The sequence below is a fragment of the Dromiciops gliroides genome, chromosome 1 (assembly GCF_019393635.1).
Source record: "Dromiciops gliroides isolate mDroGli1 chromosome 1, mDroGli1.pri, whole genome shotgun sequence".
NCBI lineage: Eukaryota > Metazoa > Chordata > Mammalia > Microbiotheria > Microbiotheriidae > Dromiciops > Dromiciops gliroides.
In genome coordinates, this window is record NC_057861.1 from 448374389 (window position 1) to 448393836 (window position 19448).

The 19448-nt window shown below is 39.5% G+C and overlaps 1 protein-coding gene across 2 annotated transcripts in view; it reads left to right on the forward strand.

The window, feature by feature from the left end:
* The first annotated feature begins 5170 nt into the window (after positions 1-5170).
* RASA1 (RAS p21 protein activator 1) overlaps positions 5171-19448 on the forward strand; it is a 127960-nt gene continuing 113682 nt past the window's right edge. The window contains exon 1 of one of the 2 annotated variants that reach the window (XM_043973327.1): positions 5171-6440. In XM_043973327.1, coding sequence (XP_043829262.1) covers positions 5980-6440 — 461 coding nt within the window. In that variant the 5' untranslated portion in view covers positions 5171-5979. The remainder of the gene's footprint in view (positions 6441-19448) is intronic. The other variant, XM_043973320.1, reaches the window with a different exon arrangement.

The window sequence follows — 19448 nt, forward strand, 5'->3', positions numbered from 1 at the left end:
TGTAATCTGTCATTAACCTCCTTCAGGTGTTATGTCCAGTACTGGGATTCATACTAGAGTGGGATTCATACTGGGATTCATTTCTAGAGTGCTTGGAAGTTTGTTAAATTGAATTAAAATGAATTAGTTTGTTATTTCCCTCTCATCTGTTTTTTTCCCATCTGAGTGACTTCTAAATATATTGGTCCTTCAAATGTGTGCCTCTGAAGAAGGTGAAATAAAGATTACAATGAAAGAAAGGCCTCTAGGAGATAAAGAGCATAAGACTTGTGCTGTAGTTATTGGAATAGTTAAACTTATTAATCTAATTTATGAAAACCTAGAAATGTTTTTGTTTAGAACTATGCACTAGATCTAGGATTGTATTACTCAGATACTGCTGTAAGTATCTTAAAATTGACTCTTCTACTTCTTCATAGCCGTCATATAACACCGTAAATCTTCCCCATCCTCTTAAGAATAATATAGTGGAAAGAGCATTGGATTTGGGCTTCAAATATTGGCTATAGTACTTGCTACCTGTGTGACTTCAAACAAGTCACCTAACCTTTATGAGTTATCTACTAACTAACCTTGCAGGGAAGATGGAAATTGTAGTTATAGCATTGCCTATGAAATTACCTCTTTGACTTGATACCAATACATATTCCAGGATGAAATTAACTCATTATTCATGATTCCACTGAGCATTGAGAATAACTCATATTATAGACTGTTTTATAGCTAATTTTTGTTATCTATATAATATTCAGATTCCCCCCCCCCAAGAACAATTTCTGGTGTGTCTAATATGGAAAATTATTCACTTAAAAACTTTAATCTCATTTTGCAATTTCTCTCCTACAATTTTCTCTGGATGGTTTGTGTTGTTTCTTAGCACCCCTCTATTTAATATTGTCTGTGAATTTCATTGACAGATTGTTTTTAACAGATGTTATTAAAGAAGATACTTAACACCCACTATTACTACAACTCAGGACAGCTTTATCTAGATACTGATACACAGTTGCATATTGTCACTTTGTTGACTTGAAGCTGGTTGTCTCTTGTCAGTATCACTAAGCCAAATAATTCAGAAGCTTCTGAGTAAAGAAACCAGACAAAAGAGACAAGAGAGTAAATTAACAACAAAAACAGAGAAACAGAGAAAACAAACCCAACTAAGAAAGAGAAAAGATTTGTACCTCTCCCTTCCAAAAAAAAAAAGATGGTAGAAAAAATATTCAGAACATGAAGCATATTGGAAGAGAAGTGAAAGATGAAGAAAAATCTAACTTATGGAATCAAGATGGGAGCCTCACTTAAACATCACCACATATTTCAAAATATCATGCAAAGGAAAAATAAATTTTGCAATTTTTTTTTAAAAGAAAAAGACATGCAATATCAGGTTTTCTGTTGAAACAATCTATGCAGTAAGACTTCCAAAAATATTTTTTTGTTTTGTTTTTTTGTTTTTTGCAGGGCAATGAGGGTTAAGTGACTTGCCCAGGGTCACATAGCTAGTAAGTGTCAAGTGTCTGAGGCCGGATTTGAACTCAGGTACCCCTGAATCCAGGGCTGGTATTTTACCACTGCGCCATCTAGCTGCCCCCCAAAATATTTTTGAGGGGCTAAATATAACTGTTCTGCTACAGTATTTCTTATAATGGAGATTGTGACACAGGAGAGTTCTGGGGGACAACTATTTATTAGGAATCTAAGTCTGTGGACTCAAAGTCACTACTAGAAGACATGTCAAAACACCCGTGAGGGCAGCAGAACCAGATTAAAAGCGTAATTGGGAAATATTTTTAAAAAGAAACAAAAATAAAATAATATGTAGATATTACATTTTAAACTATGTCAGCATGTAGCCTATAGGAATCTTTATGTACAGATTAATGGTCTGCATTTCTATTTGAGTTTGACATTACTTCAGTCGTAGTGTTCTAGGCATTATATAGAACCCCTAAAAGAAATAGGACAAAATTTTCTAGTCACAGCTTGGCAATGCATCTGCTAGTTTTTACTTATAAGTGCTAGAATTCCAAGGCAGAAAAAAAATCTGACTACCTTATGAAGTTGGGGAAGGTGGGACATGTGTGTGCTGTGAGAGCTGTTATTTCAGTACCTTTCAAAGTGTCACATAGATGCTTTGCTCCTTTGGTCTACAATTCTCAAATTGTGCATCCAAAGGTCACCCACAGCTACAAGAAGCAGCTTAGTACTTCCCAATGTGCTCCCTTCCATCCCTTACTATTACTGGGCCAAACTTGCCTTGTTTCAGATCCTTTTCTCCAGAGTCAGTTCTTGCTGGTTTGAATGTCAATGTCCCTCAATGAATCCCCAAAGAACCTTTCAATAGCTGCACCCTTTATCCTTCCCTCTCAAGCTTCTCCCTACCTCCTAGTCCTCCCACAGTGGTACCTGGCCCAGTTGCTCCAGATTTATTCTGTAAAAGGATGATTAAAAAGTGTAAGAGAGTTGAAATAGCCTTCAGGACAGATGCCAAGTGAAAAGAACTCTTGGACAAAGGGTGCTGTAGGCAAATTTTCCTTCAGTGCCTCTTGTCATTCCTTTCTGTGTTCATCCCTCCTTCCAGTTCTGGTCCTTTCCCATTTCTACCCAGGGTGTGTCATACTCCTCCTCTGCCAGTTACTCCATTCAAAGAGGAAATTTATCTTAAAAAATGAATTCATATGGATTGTTAGGGATTTCATGTTACCTTTTTCAAAAGTATTTTCATTTAAAAGGAGAGAAAGGTATGTACATAGAGGGTAAAGCTTAAACTACTTGAATGGATAAAATGCTGGTGTAATTACAGATGGATGTAAAGAGATTTTCTGGCAAATATTTAACTGGCTCTCCAAAAAAATGGAGTGCTAACACTTTTAAGTGTAATCTGCATTGCTATCATTTTTTAACTCTACAAAGTCAACAAAATAATAAATGAAACCCTGTTTTGGAGAATTTAATGATTTCCGAGGTGTGAATGCTCACATTTAAAATTTTAACAATTAGTTCTCAGGGCCATAACTCCAAGAAATGGTTCAAATATTCCTCTTCCTTAACCAAAGGCAACTGACTATTTTGCCCATGCAAACACCCCTTCCTATCAGTGAGTTATCATTTTTTGGCTTTTACTGTTCAATGGAAAAATATCATTTGCTATACAGATAAAGAGACTAAAAGTTTCTTTCAGGAATTTATTGGAAAACTTGCAAGAAGTGCTATGCAAAGAAACTTTTAGGATCAGTAATTTTGCCTGTGTGGTTATTCCCTCAACTAAGTGATGTCACAACCGCTCTGAACCTTTAGTTATTGTGGTAGGAAAATTCATTTTCCTACGGCCAACTAGGTGATGAACTCCTTCAAAATTAGTTAGGTTACTCCTTGCACAATACATAGTCAATTGCTGGGCCCCCACTCTAAGCCTTTCCAGCTTGGCAAGACCTGCTAGAACTTGTGGTATCTGGCATAGTGTTCAAGACCCTCTCCATGCCAGGATGAGGCATGGGAGAACCTTGGTGGTGGTATGCAAAGATACCTTTCACTATTAGTTTTTCTGGCCTGTTTCAGCTTGCAGAGGTTGCTGATTTTCAGTCTATTTGTCTGTCCTGGCACATCCAAAAGAAAGGAGCATGCCTAGCGCTCTTTAGGGCAGAGGTTAAGACAAACAATTCTTGAGTTTAGTGTTTTGCCTGTGTTGTTGGTGCTTCTTTCACTCGACCCTACTACCATTGCTACACATCTTCTTTAATCTGATTGGAACGGTCACAAAGAAATAGAGCACTATGGGCGGAGAGAGAAGCACATTCAGTCAGTCAACCAGCAACAAGCATTTATTAAGCCACTGCTATGAGCCAGGTACTGTGTGGAAAAACTAAAACAAAATCTTTCCTGCTCTCCAGGAGCTCAGTTTAATTGGGGAGAAAACATGCAACCACATACAAACCAGATATATACAGGATTAATTGGAGATAATCAAGTGAGGGGAGCAAAGCGCTTCTTGTAGAGGGGGTGAGTTAGCTTGGATTTGAAAGAAGCTAGGAAACCGAGATCAGGAGGGAGAAAATTCCAGGCATGGGGCATAAATGGGGGTCCTATCAATTTAAGAGCATAGTAGAGTTGGAAGGGACTTTGGGAGATTATGTAGCACGAATCCATTTTACAGATTAGACAACTTAGGTGCAAAAATGAGAAAAGGAATTTTACCGTCACAAAGGCAACCAGTGTTTGGACTTTTCCCCACCACACCCTTTTGATCCTCCACGACCCTACCCCACGAGCAGTTTCCGCCTCCTGGCTTTCCTTTAAGTCCTAGCTAAAATCCCACCTTCTACAGGAAGCTTTCCCCTAACCTCTTTAATTCAAGAGCCTTCCCCATTTATACACTTATTTACATATCGTTTGCACCATTCTTCTGTGACTTCCTTGACAACAAGGACAGACTTTTTTTTTTTTTTGGTATCACTAGCGTTTAGTTCTGTGCCTGGCATAAAGTAGGTGCCTAATAAATGTTTATCGATTGACTTCTAGTCCCTTATTGGTTTTTGATTCTTGGGGGGGGGGTGGGAGGGAATCTAAGAACTCTTAGGAAATATCTTTCGCAACCCATATAACAGTATCCTCCTTCCTCCGAGTGCTTCCTGGAGACCCCTGGGTGTGGCTCAATTTCACGCCTGCCCCCCAAGATCTGTGTGCTTCCCGGAACAACCCTTCCTCCCTCCCGCCCCCGGGCTCCTCATCCCCAAGCCATGCATCCCCTCCAGCGCTGATGGGCCGGCTCACACCTTCCCTGGTCCCCGCCCGCTGCGGTCAGCAGCCAGCCCCAGAATGGGACAGGGCGGCTAGGGTTGTCCGAGGCGCACTGGGGAAGGCAGGGAACAAAGCGGCTCGCGGGCCGCGGGAGCGTTTGAACAATGCCTCGGGAGGCGCGCGCGCCGCCGTCGCCGAGAACGAGGAGGACAATTCAGAGTGGCCGCCGCCACGCGCCCGGCTGGCAGGAGTGGGGGCCGAGCCGCGAACGCGCGCGCGCCCACCTCTTCCTTCCCTCTCCTCCCCCGCCTCTTCCTTTTCCTCCTCCCATCAACTCCACTCCGGGACTCTCCCCGCGCCCAAGGCTTTCTCAGGGTGCGCCTGCGCAGAAGCCTCACTCGGTCTTGCCTTTTTTTTTTCCTTCCCCCTCTCCCCCCCCTTCCCTTCCTTTCCCCCCTCCTGTATCCCCTCCCCGTCTCCCTTTCTCCCCTCTCTCTAGTTCCTCTAATTGCAAGATCCAAGTTGGGAACCGCAACTCGGGATTCTGCTTCGCTCTCTCTCTCTCCCGCCCCCAATCCCTCCCTCCCTCTTCTCCCCAGCCCTCCCTCCTCCGGCCCCGTGGAGGATGAAGCCGCGGCAGCAGTGGCAGCAGCGCCAGCGGCAGCGGCGGCGGCTGCTGCGGTGGGGGTGGCCGGAACTGGGGCGGTGAAGAGGCGGCCGTGGTGGTAGTGGTGGCGGCGGCGGCAACAGCAGCAGCGGCTCCAGCCCAGTTCCCCTTCTTCCCGTACTCGTTAGTTACAGAGCCGGGAAGTTTTCTTTTGGGGGTGTGTGTGTGTGTGTGTGTGTGTGTGTGTGTGTGTCTTTTGTGTGCGTGTGTGTGTGTGCGCGTGTGTGTGTGTGTGTGTGTGCGCGCGCGCGCGCGTGTGTGTGTGTGTAAGGTCTGACTTGGGGGCGTGTGCGCGCCTCGGCTGGGGGCCGGGGTCGCGGTCGGGTTTTTTTTTTCCCCTCCTCTCTTTCCGTAGCCGGTCAGGGCCGCTCCGGGGCGCCCGGGCTGCAGCCCCAGGGGCTCCTCGGGCCGGAGGGCGGACGGGTTCCGTCCTTTTGTTGTTGTTTCCTCCGCGGCCCGGGTAGCTGAAGGGGGGGCCCGCCGGGGAGGGGCGGCTGGGAGCCGGGGCCCTGTGGCCCCCGGGGCTCCCGGACGGGCAGGGCCGGGCAGGGCAGGGCCGAGCGGGCTCCAACATGATGGCGGCCGAGGCGGCCGGGAGTGAGGAGGGCGGTCCGGCGACCGCAGGGGCGGGAGGCAGCGGAGGCGGCTCGGCCTCTGCCGCCGACCCCGGCCCCTGCGCGGCTGTGTGTCGGGTCAGGACCCCGGCGGCCCTACCCTGCCCCGCCGCCTCCTGCCCGGGCCCAGCGCCCGGGGTTGGGGCCCCAGCTTTGTGCTCGACTCTGGGAGCCGGGCCTGGGGCGGGAGGTGCTCCCGCCGCCGCCGGCTCCTCGGGGGACGCCGCCCCCTCCAAGAGCGCCCCGGTGCCCGCCGACACCTCCGTCCCGGGGGGCTTCCCGCCTCTGCCGCCACCGCCGCAGCTGCCCGCCCCCCTGGGCGGGGGCCCGGGGACTGTGGACGAAGGCGACTCCCTGGACGGACCCGAGTACGAGGAAGAGGAGGTGGCCATTCCTCTGAACGCGCCCCCCACCAACCAGTGAGTCCGGAATCGGGCTGGAGGGGGGAGGCCGGGGTCGTCCTTCCAAAGGGGCATCACCTCTCACCCCATTACCCCCACCCCCAGCTTACGTCTTGCCCCGAAAGTGAGACTATTCGGGGGAGTTAGAGGCCGTGGATGTGGGACTCCTCCCACAGGCATGCTCCCGCTGCTTCCTTAGGGAAGGTATAAAGTTAGAAGGTTGGATGCAAGGGAGATGCCTGAGATGGGAACAGGATGTGAGTCTCCTGGGCCTCAGGTGCCGGCGCGCGCGGAGTTTGGGGCTTGTTGGGGCTGAGGGTGGTGGGGAAACATTGGGTCAGTGTCGAATTAGCGTTTGATGCTACTGCTTAAAAAACTGCGTTGGTTATTGAAACAACAACTTTAAAAGAGTGCAAGCCCAAACTTCACCACCTCTACGGAAACCACAGTTTGAACTGAATACGTACTTTAGCCAGACGTCAAAACCTTTAATGTGAGTGAGGCAGGGAAGAACACTTGTAATTTTTGAATAAGAGCAATAAGTTAGGGAAGTAATGCCTAACATTCGTTGTAGGTGATTAAAAAATTTGAATTATTAGAGTGATGTTATTTTTTCCCTCCCCAAATATAATTCTTTTAATGACATCTATTCAGTAAGTACTTGTTGAATCAGGAAGAGAGGTTGAAAAGTTTGTGCTTCCTTTCAATCACCAAAACATTGGTGGATTGCAATATTCCAGTAATCACTTGGAAATTAAATTGGCATGCCCAAGAGAATCTTTTTATGTATGATAGTGATATTCTATAGGGTAAGCAATATTAATTTAATTACTTCATCAAATCATGCTATTTCTTCTCCAGTTGAATTCTCAGTTTAAGGACATGGGACTTGGGGTTAGAGAAGGAAATTTCAGGAGTGAAATTATCTTAGCATTCTAAACATTTTAATAACTTCTGGTTATTTTTTTTTGACACTTTGAATCTTAGACTTAATGTGTGGCAGAACAAAAAAGATTTAGTTAAAAATCTGTGCAGTGAAATAATTGGAACACATGACTTATGATATTTTGATTTTTAAGCTACTTTAGAAGAGTTTAAGTGGATTATTCTTAAAATTAATTAGGAAAATATGCTGTAAAGCTCAGCACACTAAAGCAGGATTCTTTTGGTCCTTTTTTGTCGATGCTCATTCTGATTTTTAGGACAGAAAAGTAGAATTAAATCCTCTTTATAAAGCCATGATAAAAAGTTGTATTTCTGATTACCCAGTACAGAGTGCAGTTTTAAGATATAATTTTACTGTTTTAGGATAGCAGCTATGTGTGTCCCAAATTTGTGTGGTAGGACGAATAGCTCTAATTCCCAACCCTCTTTTACAATTAAAAACTTTTTCCTGTTCATAAACAATGCCATATGAAATTGTTTTCTTACTGTATGACTAATCTGCTAGATCACCATTGATTTAAATTGTCAAGTTGATATCTTTAGTAGCCATGACAACTTAAGAATCCATACGGATGAAAATTAACAGTATAAAATTGAGTTTGCAAAAGCCATTTTTTTGGTCATGTATATATATAATTTGAAAAGCCAATATTTAAAGAATGCTTAGTCTTTGGATAAGAACATACAGTCTTTTGAACATTATCTATTCCTTACAGAGATTTTGCAGTCCTCACTGCGTGAGTGATGTAAAACTAGGTTATTTGGAAGCCATTTTTGAAAATGTTATCAAATTTGTATTTTTTTTTCAGCCATGTTTCAGATTATGAGATATTAATACTTGTTTTTAAGGTAGGCTAGTAATTTTGTACAGTGATAGGAACTTTCTAAAAATTCACATGTGATTATTCACATGGTAAATAGTTGTTTCAAGAAATGAGTTCACTTGAGTATTTTAATAAGACTAAGGTTTGGTAAAATTCTTAATTTGAAAATAAAAATGTGAAGTTGTAACATTAAGGCTGCATTTATATAGCATTTTAAGGTTTACAAAATGCTTTCTTTACAGTTGATGAAGGTGCTCAGATATTTATTGGTTAAGTGTTACTTTGTATAAGTCTGTATCTGAAATAAACCTTATTTTTAGTAGAGTCTATAGCTGATTCAGTAAAAGAGACAAATAAGCTGAAGTCTTATGCTTTTTATGCTACTGTTGTCTATGCCTAAGAATTAGTGGCTACGTGAGACCTCCTTTGAGATGAAAAGATATTTTTAATATTTCAGCAACTACCCCATTGGAAGGGAAACCAAATATTACGTAGAATTTCCATTGGATTTAACTTTTTTTTTTGCTTAAAATAAAACCATGAATGACAACTTGTAGTTACAATCTAGTCTTAGACCCTTGTTAGCTGTGTGACTTTGTGTAAGTTATTTATCCTCCGTCTGTCTCCTGTGCAGATGAGTTTTGTCATCTGTAATATGGTAATAATAGCACCTACCCCAGGGTTGTTGTGAGGATCAAAAGAGATAGTTGTAGAGTGCTTTGCAACACTTAAAACACTATAGAAATTAAAACACTACACAAATGCTAGCTATTATGAATATACTTTGCTTTATTCCGAATATATGCTATACTCTACATTTTATTATACAAATTCATTAAAATTTGTTGTCAACTGCTTTCTGTATGTGGTCTTAAGAGCACGTGAATATTGGGAAAAGTTTAGATAAGGCATAGTCCCTGACTTTAGAGTACTTGCTGTCAGTGCAGTAGTGCTACTACATAACAGTGATTTGACAAAGATACTTCATTCATGTGAGTACTACCACCAATGTTCCAGATCTCAACTCATCCATGAATTTTCATCCTTTGCCCCTTGAATATCCTTCACAGGGGATCCACCAAAGCACTGGGGGCCTTCCTCTAGATCTTTTGATAGTTCATAGATATAAGTGGAGCATATAGGTGTCCATGGGTTATGACATCACCATCTATACTGCTTCAGTATATGCATAGCATATGCCTAATACACAATTAACTATAATACAAATTAAATGCAAGTAATGAGAAATGTGAGGTCTAGAGACTAGTTACCATGCATGCTTTGTATTATGTTGTATTATATCTTGAAGATTTGTCCAACAGTAGAATTTATAGTACCTCTACAGGATGCTTATTACTTTAATACTTAAAAATCTGTGATTTCACTGATGTGTGGGTACTCTAGGAAAAAAATGTAGAGAGCAGTCACTTCAGAATTTTGTAGATAGTTTCATAAAGAGGCCAAAAAATTAATTACATGATGACCAAACTCTTGGTAAATAATGTCTCAATCAGGCAACATGTATTAAGTGCCTACTGTGTACTAGACACTGTTAGGCATTGGGGTTACAAGTGCAATTGTGAAATAATCCCTACTCTAGGTAAGCTTACATTCCAATGTGGAAGATAGTATATATAAAAGGAATGGGGAAGGGATTGGGAAAGTAGTAAGCATTTATATAGCCCTTACTGTCTGCTGGGCACTGTGCCAAGTGCTTTTTACAAATATCTCATTTGATCCTTAAAATATGTGAATAGGTGCTTTTAATATCCTCATTTTAAATTGAGGACACTGAGATAGAGATTGTGACTTGCCTAGTGTTACCCAGACTAATTTCTGAGACTGGATTTGAACTCAGGTCTCCCTAATTCCAGCCTCAGTACTCTAACCATGCTACCATCACCAGCTGCTTCATATAAAATATAAAACTACATACAGTTTAATGTAAAGTTAATGAACACATAGATACACAAATTAGCTAAATACATGGTAGTTTGGGAAGGATTCACACTAGTAGTTAGGGTGCTAACAAAAGACTTCCTGAATAAATAAGTCTTTTTACTTAGGTCTTATCTGACTGAAAGAACCATACTTGAAACTTTCCCAATTTTTCATTAATTGGCAGAGCTCCACTCATCCAGGAGAACCAACCCCTGCTTTCTTCCATACCATGATAAGGCATTGGAAGAAGACTTTTAGTGCCTAAGGAAATGTTTTTCTTGGGTTATATGTGTTCATACACAGATTTTGCTGTTGTGAGTTTTTAAAATTTAGAGCTATATGTCTTTTATGAGTTTGGAGAGTGATCCTTGTTAAATAATCCATTTGATTTGGATTTGATTATTTATCCATTGATCATGGGTTAGTTCTGTGATCAGAGAATCACAAATTTGGAGCTGGAAGGGAGTTCAAAAGCCATTTAGACCAGCCCTTATTTTACAAATGAAAAAACTGCCCATGGTTATGTTGGTAGCAAATGATAGGATTGGCATTTGAACCTTGCTCTCTGAATCCAAGTGCAGTGCTCTTTCTACTATACTATGCTTTTCATTACCAGTGATTTCAGGATCATACATTTAGAGCTGCAAGAGAACTTACAGACCTTCTTGTCCAATACCTTGTTTCTACATATAGAGAAACTAAAGCCCAAAGAGGTAAAGGTTCAGATTGAATCCCCCATTAGACTGAGCTCCTGAAGAGCAGAGATACCTTTCTTTGTATCCGTAGTATTTGGCATATAGTAGGCACTTAATATATGCTTGTTGATTTGACTTTTGATTACTTCCCTAACTTCACGCAAGTAGTAAGTGCCAGAACCCAGAATTTATATCCCAGACCTCCAACTCCATATTCAGTATTTTTCCCAACTGTAGCTGTTTCTCTTTTGTGACTACTTCAATCTCTCATGTCATTGCCTTTCCATTCTCATTGTAACCACCCTATTTCAAGTCCTCATCTCTTTACGCTGTGCTGTTGTTTAATAGCCTCTTAATTTTTCTCTTTCTTCAGTTTGTCTTTTCAATTTACCTTGCTGTGTGATTAATTTCTGTAATTTGTTATTTTGAGAATAATATTCTTCTGCTATTAAAGAAAAAAAATGGCCAATGGCCTCATTGAAAAGGCAGGCATGGGACCTTCACAACTGAGCAGCAATCTACCTTTCCAGGGATAACTATGTTACTTAATACTATTTGCGCCTACCTCCTTTCCCTTTTCTGGTGTCCCAAATTTTTAAAACAAACCCTTTCTCCCTTCTTTCTCCTTTCTGGTAAATGCCTGTTCAAATCTCATTCCAGTCCTTCAAGGCCAAGTCAAATATTAATGCTTTCATGAAGCCTTTCCTCAGTCACCTCATTGAAAATCACTTCTCAAATTTCTTACAGCACTTTATCTGGACCTCTGTAGTATATATTAGCACATTCTCTCTTGTTTTCTTGTTTAATACCAGTTTTCTTTTTGGGAGAGGGGCTTTGTCTTATGTATTACCACCTTTCTTTAGTGTATATTATGGTGTATGGTATTAAATAAAATGTGATATATGAATTGATTCTAATTTTTGCTTAAATAAGACAATTATAGTCACAGAAATAGTGTGGGCTTCATGAAGGTTTCTAGGACTGACTAGCATTAGTTTTGCAAAAATAATTTTTCCTATTTTTTGAATTTGCAGTTTTTAGAACAATTGAAAATCTTAGTGATGACTGTTTAAGATGGAAGCAAGCAGAATAGTTCTTAATGGTGCCCAGATGAATGATGTTCTTAACAATTAAAATGTCAAATTAAATCTTGAATTATGACCATATTAAAAAGTGGGCAATATTTGATTTTCTTACTGGTTAGTTCTTTTGTTTAGAGCAAAGTATTTAAAAAAAGAGAGAAGGAAGGTTCAAGCTGACTTGTTTCAACCTCCTGTGAGAATGATGACTTCTCTCTGTTAAACTGTCAAAGACTTTACCTTGGCAGTCTGTGCTTTGATCCAGAAGGATAATGCCTGAATGGATCAGTTCAAATCTGTTACAACTATTGGAAAAAGATGAGAAACTTGACTTAATAAGAAAGCTGACCAGATTCTACTTTGCATGTGAAGACTTGGGACTTCCTGGGTTACTGTCTCCCCAGTACTGTTGCAAAATCCTCCACTGTTAGGAGAGTCATACTCCTAAATTGTTGTCCAGACTATGTCATTCCCTTGTTCAATAAACTCCAGGGGCAAGTCATTTAATCTCAACCTCAGTTTCTTCATCTGTAAAATGAGCATAATGATAGTACCTACTTCACCAGGTTATGAGCCTTTCAGGACCTATCTTCAGTTTACAATTCTGGTCTTATAACTGGCCCTTTTAACGTTTGTGGGGCTTAATCTTCACAAAGAATACTAGTATCCAGGCCTTTATTACTGGCCTTCACTTCATAACTGGAATTCACTCCCTCTTGGGAGTCCTGCCTTTATCTTCCACAGAGCCAGGGTGGAGGTTGTGGGGTTGGGACAGTTCTATTTGGACTACAGTAGGATCCATATAAGGGCAAGAGCATGGTGGTTTTTCACTCTATTACTGACAAGACTGGGTTAATTTGGCTATCATGAATCTTCATAAAATCCTGACCAATTATGTTATTTTTACCTCATGGTAGTAACCATAAGGAACTATCTCATGTTTTTAGATCTTTTAAAATTATATTATGAATAGTTCTGATGTAGGGTCTACATTTTTTGTTTTTTTATATCTCCCCATCCTGTTTAGTAATTTCCTGTACTCAATGTTTTGCTTGTTATTGACTGATGCTTAAGCCTAAAATTTCCTAGTGATGTATGGAGCCATAAAAGAGGTGCAGTAAAATCATTTATCCATAAATATCTTGAAATCAGGTGTCATAGTGAATAGAGCCTTGGACTTGGAGGCATTATTGGTTGATGCTTTAGGCCTAAAACTACCTAGTGATGTATGGAGCTGTAAAAGAAGTGCAATAAAATTTTTTATCTATAAATAGCTCGAAATTAGGTGTCATAGTGAATAGTGCCTTGGGCTTAGAGGTAGGAAGACCTGAATTCATATCCTGTCTCAAACAATAATAACTAGTGCTTAACTTCCCAAGGTTTTTGTGAGGATAAAATGAGATATTTGTAAAGCACTTTGCAAAACCTTATAGTACTATATATAAATGCCTAGCTATTATTGTTAGTAGTTGTAATAATACATATACAAATCTCTAGCCTGAGTTCTGCTGTATTTTTTTATTTTTATTTTTTTTGGTGAGGCAATTGAGGTTAAGTGACTTGCCCAGGGTCACACAGCTAGTAAGTGTTAAGCGTCTGAGGTTGGATTTGAATTCAGGTCCTCCTGAATCCAGGGCCGTTGCTCTATCCACTGCGTCATGTAGCTGCCCTCTGCTGTATTTTTTATTTGTCTGCATCTATCAGTCTATCTGTCCATCTGCCCACCTGTCCGTCCTTCCTTCCTAAACTTTCTAGGGAACTCTGAAATGGATAAACTACAGATTCACCTATTGATGTGGTGGATGGGTTGGAGGGGAAGACATGTAAGATTGTTATAATTAGTAATTTATTTCACTGAGCATATTGTTAAAATATGCATTTAAGATAATTTCCTTGATTGATTCCTTTTGCTAGGGCTCAGTGGATAGTAAATCCAATTGCAGAAGTACAGAATTCCAAAAACTAAAGCAATTTTCAGCTTTTGAAACTAGAAGTTTGAACTTCGTCCCTTTACTTATTCTGCTTTTTGATTAATTTCACTTCTTTGATCAATCCCTTGGTCTCAGCTTTAGCAAAACCTTTTCAGAGTATGGAGAAAGAAGCTATGTCCAACATTAATAGAGTAATAAAGCAACAGATATTCCAGTATAAGAAGAGTGTTTTCAAAAAGAGGCAATGTACAGACTTTTCAACTTGGAACATTTAGCAGTTTCCCTTATTGTATTTCTTCAATTAGTATATTGATTCAGTTAACATATTTATATACATGTATGATATACATTATAAGATAAATTGGTAGCATATGAAAGAGTGCTCTTTAGAATTTACTTTAGTAACTTTTATTAAATGATTCAAAAAGGAGTAGGTACCTACTATATGTCAGATACTGTGCTAGGTACAGGAGATAAAAAGACATAAATGATGCCTACCCTCAAGGAGCTTAATTTCTGTTGTAGGAGACAACATGTACATAAATAAGTATATACATACTGTAATTTTTGGGGAGAGGACACTAGCAACTGGGAGATCAAGAAAGGTCTCACATAGAAGGTGGCACTTGAACTAAGTTTTTAAACAAGGGAATTTAAAAAGCAGAGATGAGGAGAGGATATATTCCGGGTTTGAGGCACAACCTGTTCAAATGTGTACTTAAATTATTTAGAAAAGTAATAGCCTTCTAAATAAATAGACGTTCTGTCTTGTTCCTCCTCAGTAAAGTAACTCCTTTGCCTTAACATTTGAGATCTTTTCTCTGACACTCCGCCTTACGTTTTTTAATTTAAAAATGTTTTATTGTTTTTGTTTTTTTTCAGGGCAGTGAGGGTTAAGTGACTTGCCGAAAGTCACACAGCTAGTAGGTGGCAATTGTCTGAGGCCAGCTTTGAACCCAGGTCCTCCTGAATCCAGGGCCTGTGCTTTATCCACTGTGCCACCTAGCTGCCCTCTATTGTTTCATTTATGTAAACTTAAGGTCTTTGCACAAACAAAATTATTTTGACTTTACTAATAATGATGCTATCTGTGGGATTGGTGGGGTGGTAGGGAAATTTCACATCTCTAATAATGGTGTAGAAGTATAGATAGTGGCCCTTTCCTCCCTGCCCTATTTCATTCATTCCTATTGTTTTATTCTATTTATTTTTATGCCCCTATCATTTCTTGAGGGTACCCTCTACTAACAAATAAATATAGTTACAACATCTGATGTCATGAGCCTTAATTGCTCCTATAGTGCACCATTTCCCTGCTGAGAGGAGAGGGGAGAGTAACTTTCACTTGATGGAAGTTCTGATATTTTCTGGTGTTTTTCCTTTTCTTACTAAGGTTGCTGTGTTCTCTTGGTTCCACTTCTCTCAGTATGTTTATAAAAGGCTTATTTCTTTGAATTCTTGATACTCATTTTTTATTAGACTCAATAATATTAACTTATATTCACGTGTCCTAATATTTTTTCAGCCCTTCTTTAATTTATGAACACTTAGGCTGTTCTTGGTTTCTTGCTACCACAAAAAAGTGCTGCTGTGAGCACAGTGCCTAGAAATGCTTGTTGAGTAGCTTCATATTTTGGTATGTATGGCACCTTTCCTTCTTTGATCTTGTTGGGGGTATATGTACTGTAGTGCTGTCACTGGGTCAAAGAATATGTGCAGTTTAGTGAATTTGCAGTACTTTTGCAAATAGTTTTCCAAAAATTTGGTCCAATTCTTAGCCCTGTCAGTGGTCCTTTAGCCTCCTCAGCATTTATCATTTTCATCTCTTAAGTTGGCATCTTTGCCAGTCTTACAAATATTAAGTAAAAAAACAAAAGTTATTTTAACTTGCATTCCTCTTATTAATGATTTGAATCATTTATGTAGTTGTCTGCTGTATTTTTTTTTAAAGTTCTGCTTGTTTACCTCCTTTGATGATTTTCTCTTTTGGGAAATAGCTTTTGACTTTATATCTTTGTTAGGAGTTTCCTATATTCTATATGTAGGAATATATATATTATTATATATAATTATATATTTTGTATATATGTAGGAATATATATTCCAATGATTTCTTCACTATTAAACCTTTATCAGAGATGCAAATCACCGTCCCCTGTGGTCTCCCCCCAACAAACACACACACATATATACATACACACACACAACACACATGTACATGACAGTGATATTGTATTAGCCAAACCAAATTGATTTTGTTCATGCAAAAACTTTTAAAATTTACATAATCAGAATTTATCATTTATTTTTTATGATTTCTATCCCTTATTTCAGAACTCTCTCCCTGGTCACAGTTAGGAAAATTTCTTTATTCTCTCATTTGTTTGTGATACAACCTTTTATTTTTATTTATTTATTTAATTTTTTGTGAGGCAATTGGGGTTAAGTGTTACACAGGGTTACACAGCTAGTAAGTGTTAAGTGTTTGAGGCTGGATTTGAACTCAGGTCCTTCTGAATCCAGGGCCGGTGCTCTATCCACTGTGCCACCTAGCTGCCCCATACCTTTTATTTTTAGGTTGTGGATTTTTTTTAGAGCTTATGGCATATATAGATCCTGTTCTGTTTTATCAGTCTTATCTCGTATTACTCCCATGTATGCACTCTACATTTTAGATGAATTGGACTCATCTTTGTCCCCTAATACACCCTACTTTTACTTACTTTGGTCCTTTTGCTAATTAGCATCTGGCTCACAATCTTTTTCTCTTCCCCAACTCCTGCCTTCAAAATAGGGCATTTCAACAAACTTACTGATACTCTTTTAAACACCTTTAACATCCCAGTTCCCCAATTTACTCATTTTCCTTGACCTGTTCCTCTACCCCACCTCAGCCATGAACCAAGACAGTCATATTCTTGATCTTGCCATTACCCACAAATGATCCATTTCTGTTTATGAGCTCTGATGTTCTCTTATCTGATTATATACTATTACATTAGCATCCCACCTCTCCTTCTGACTTCCTATACCAGTCCTCTCTTTGTCTATACCATGGCCTCTAGTCCCTTTACTTCTAAGTTTTCAGACCATCACCCCTGTATTAGCTACATTCAACTCCTTTCCCCATCTTGTCCCTTAGTAAATCAGTTCAGTGCTACATCAGCCTCTTCTCTTGAAACTCTTGCCCCCTTATATTACTGATTGTGTCTTGCCAAGACTCATGTTTGGATCATTCCCACCAAAGAGCAATTGGCAGAAATCACACAACTGCTCAGACTGGGTTCACTACAAATTTATGTTATATAACCTCAACTGCATCCTCACTCCTAGGCAATCCTTTTTATACCTCCTTAATTAACTCATTATCCCATAATCACAATGATTCTTTTCATCCTCAAACTTTCCATGGCTTCCCACCCCCCCCCCCCACTCCCCGTGAGGCCCTTACCTCATATTTTATTGAAAAAATTGAATCCAGTCAATAAGAGCTCCCTCTTCCTTACCTTATATTACCCAGATGCCTTCTACCACTATCTGTTCCTTACTTTTGCCTCAAATGATGAGGTGGCCCTTCTTGAAAAAAATCAACCTCTCTACCTGCATGAGTGATCCCATTCCATCCTGTCTTCTCCAACAGATTGCTCCTTCCATATCCTCACCTTCTCATTTGTCTTCAATCTCTTGTTATCTTTTGGTTGCTTCCCCATTGCCCACAAACATGCCCATGTCTCCCCCATCCTTTAAAAAGTCCCTACCTAATCACTCTCTACTAGCTATCTATCATCTCATATCTCCTGTCTTTTGCTTTTCTTTGTATCCTAAGAACTTGACTTGGCACTTTGTAGGTACTTATTAAATGTTTGTTGACTATTTACTGAGTTCAGAAAAGATCAAGAAGGAAAAACAGGAAGAATATGGAAGTTGATAACAAAAGTGATTTTGAAGACTAGATGACTGGAAGAATAGTGATATATATTCAGTCACAAAGATTTATAAGGACATTGTGAATAATCTAGGATAGCTACCTTCAATACCTCTACCAGTACTTCCTAATAGTAGGAGAGGTTAAGTTCTGGCCTTGGAGTCAAGAAGGCCATGGTTTTAATATTTAAATCTTTCTTTATATTAGCTGTATGACCCTGGATAGATTTCTTGACCATTTCATTCTTTGATTGGAACCCAAGTTGTGCTGTGATAGGGCAGAAGGGGAACCTTTGAAGGTAGTTACAATTACTTTACCTCTTTCCCATAATTCTTATTTGGGGGAGTTTTGAGAGTTGCGGAGAATCAGGAGAACATTCCTAGTCCTTCATCATATTGGTCATATGACCTAGAAATCTTCATTTTCTTTACAACTGATAAGCTAACTTAACATTCCTGGTGGTCTTTTCAATTTAGGCAAGATGACCAAATGTTATATGAAATAGTGTTTCTTATTGCTATTAGTCTCAAGGAAAACAAACTCCAGCAACTCTTTTTCTGTCTTTTGAGCCATCTTTCTATTTAGCTTAACTGTCTTTTTATATTTCATTTATACTGAGAATGTTAACATTGATATGATTCAATTCTTCTACAGCATGTCTATTCTGTTGTTGGATAAGGATCTCATTTAAAGCATCAACAGTTAAGTTAGTGTTTATGAATGTTCTAAAAACTTCTAAAAAGTGGGAATTGTATGTTTCTTTTATCACTTACCACTGGTTAAGAATTAATCTTTATTGACCATTCTATTGATGATGTCCCTCAATACTTAATTGGGCTGATCCTCAAAGAATAGACACCAGGCTTACTGGCATGCGTCTCCTCAAGAAGTAGGGTTAAAATAAGGATTCGTTAAGGTAAATTTGATAATTAGGTCTATAACTGATGACTTCGGGTTATGTCCCTAAACTAGTGACATAGATTTAATGGAATATATACATTTCTCAAGATTTGGTACCACTGAAGATTTAATATTGATATGGATGGACTATGTAACATGTATTTAGACTACAAATCTAGATTTATATTTTTAAAGTGACTATACGATTTGTTTCTTTAAAATTTTTAAATTCACCTATTTCCAAATTAGCTCATTTCTCACTCTACCTTTTCTCCTAACTCTTCCCTCTTTCCTAACCTAGGGTCTACAGGACCCCCAAGAAGACAGTGCATAGATTTCGTAGTCTGTGAACTTGGATATGAGGGAGGAGTAATTGCATCTTTATTTTACTATATTTGGTTTTTTTTTTGTAATCCTCTTATTTTATGCATTTAAAAACATTCTGAGAAGGGACCCATAGGCTTCAATAGATTGCTAAAAGGGTCCTTGATACAAAAGAGCCTAAGAACCCCTGTTCTGCCATATCATAAGAGTAGGAAGCTGTAGGGGTAAATGAAATAATAGGTCATGATTGTATAGAAAATTTGGGGGTTTATTAAACATGGAAGTGGAATACTTAGGGATGATGCCATGATCAAAGATGACTATTCATATATGTAGCTGACTGAGGTGGAATAGAGAAGCACATCTAGGGAGTTAAGAAGATTGAGAAATTGGCCCATTAATTGCCAAATCTAATGGCCTTTTCTCAGTTCTAGTCCTTCTTGATTTCTGCAATGTTTGACA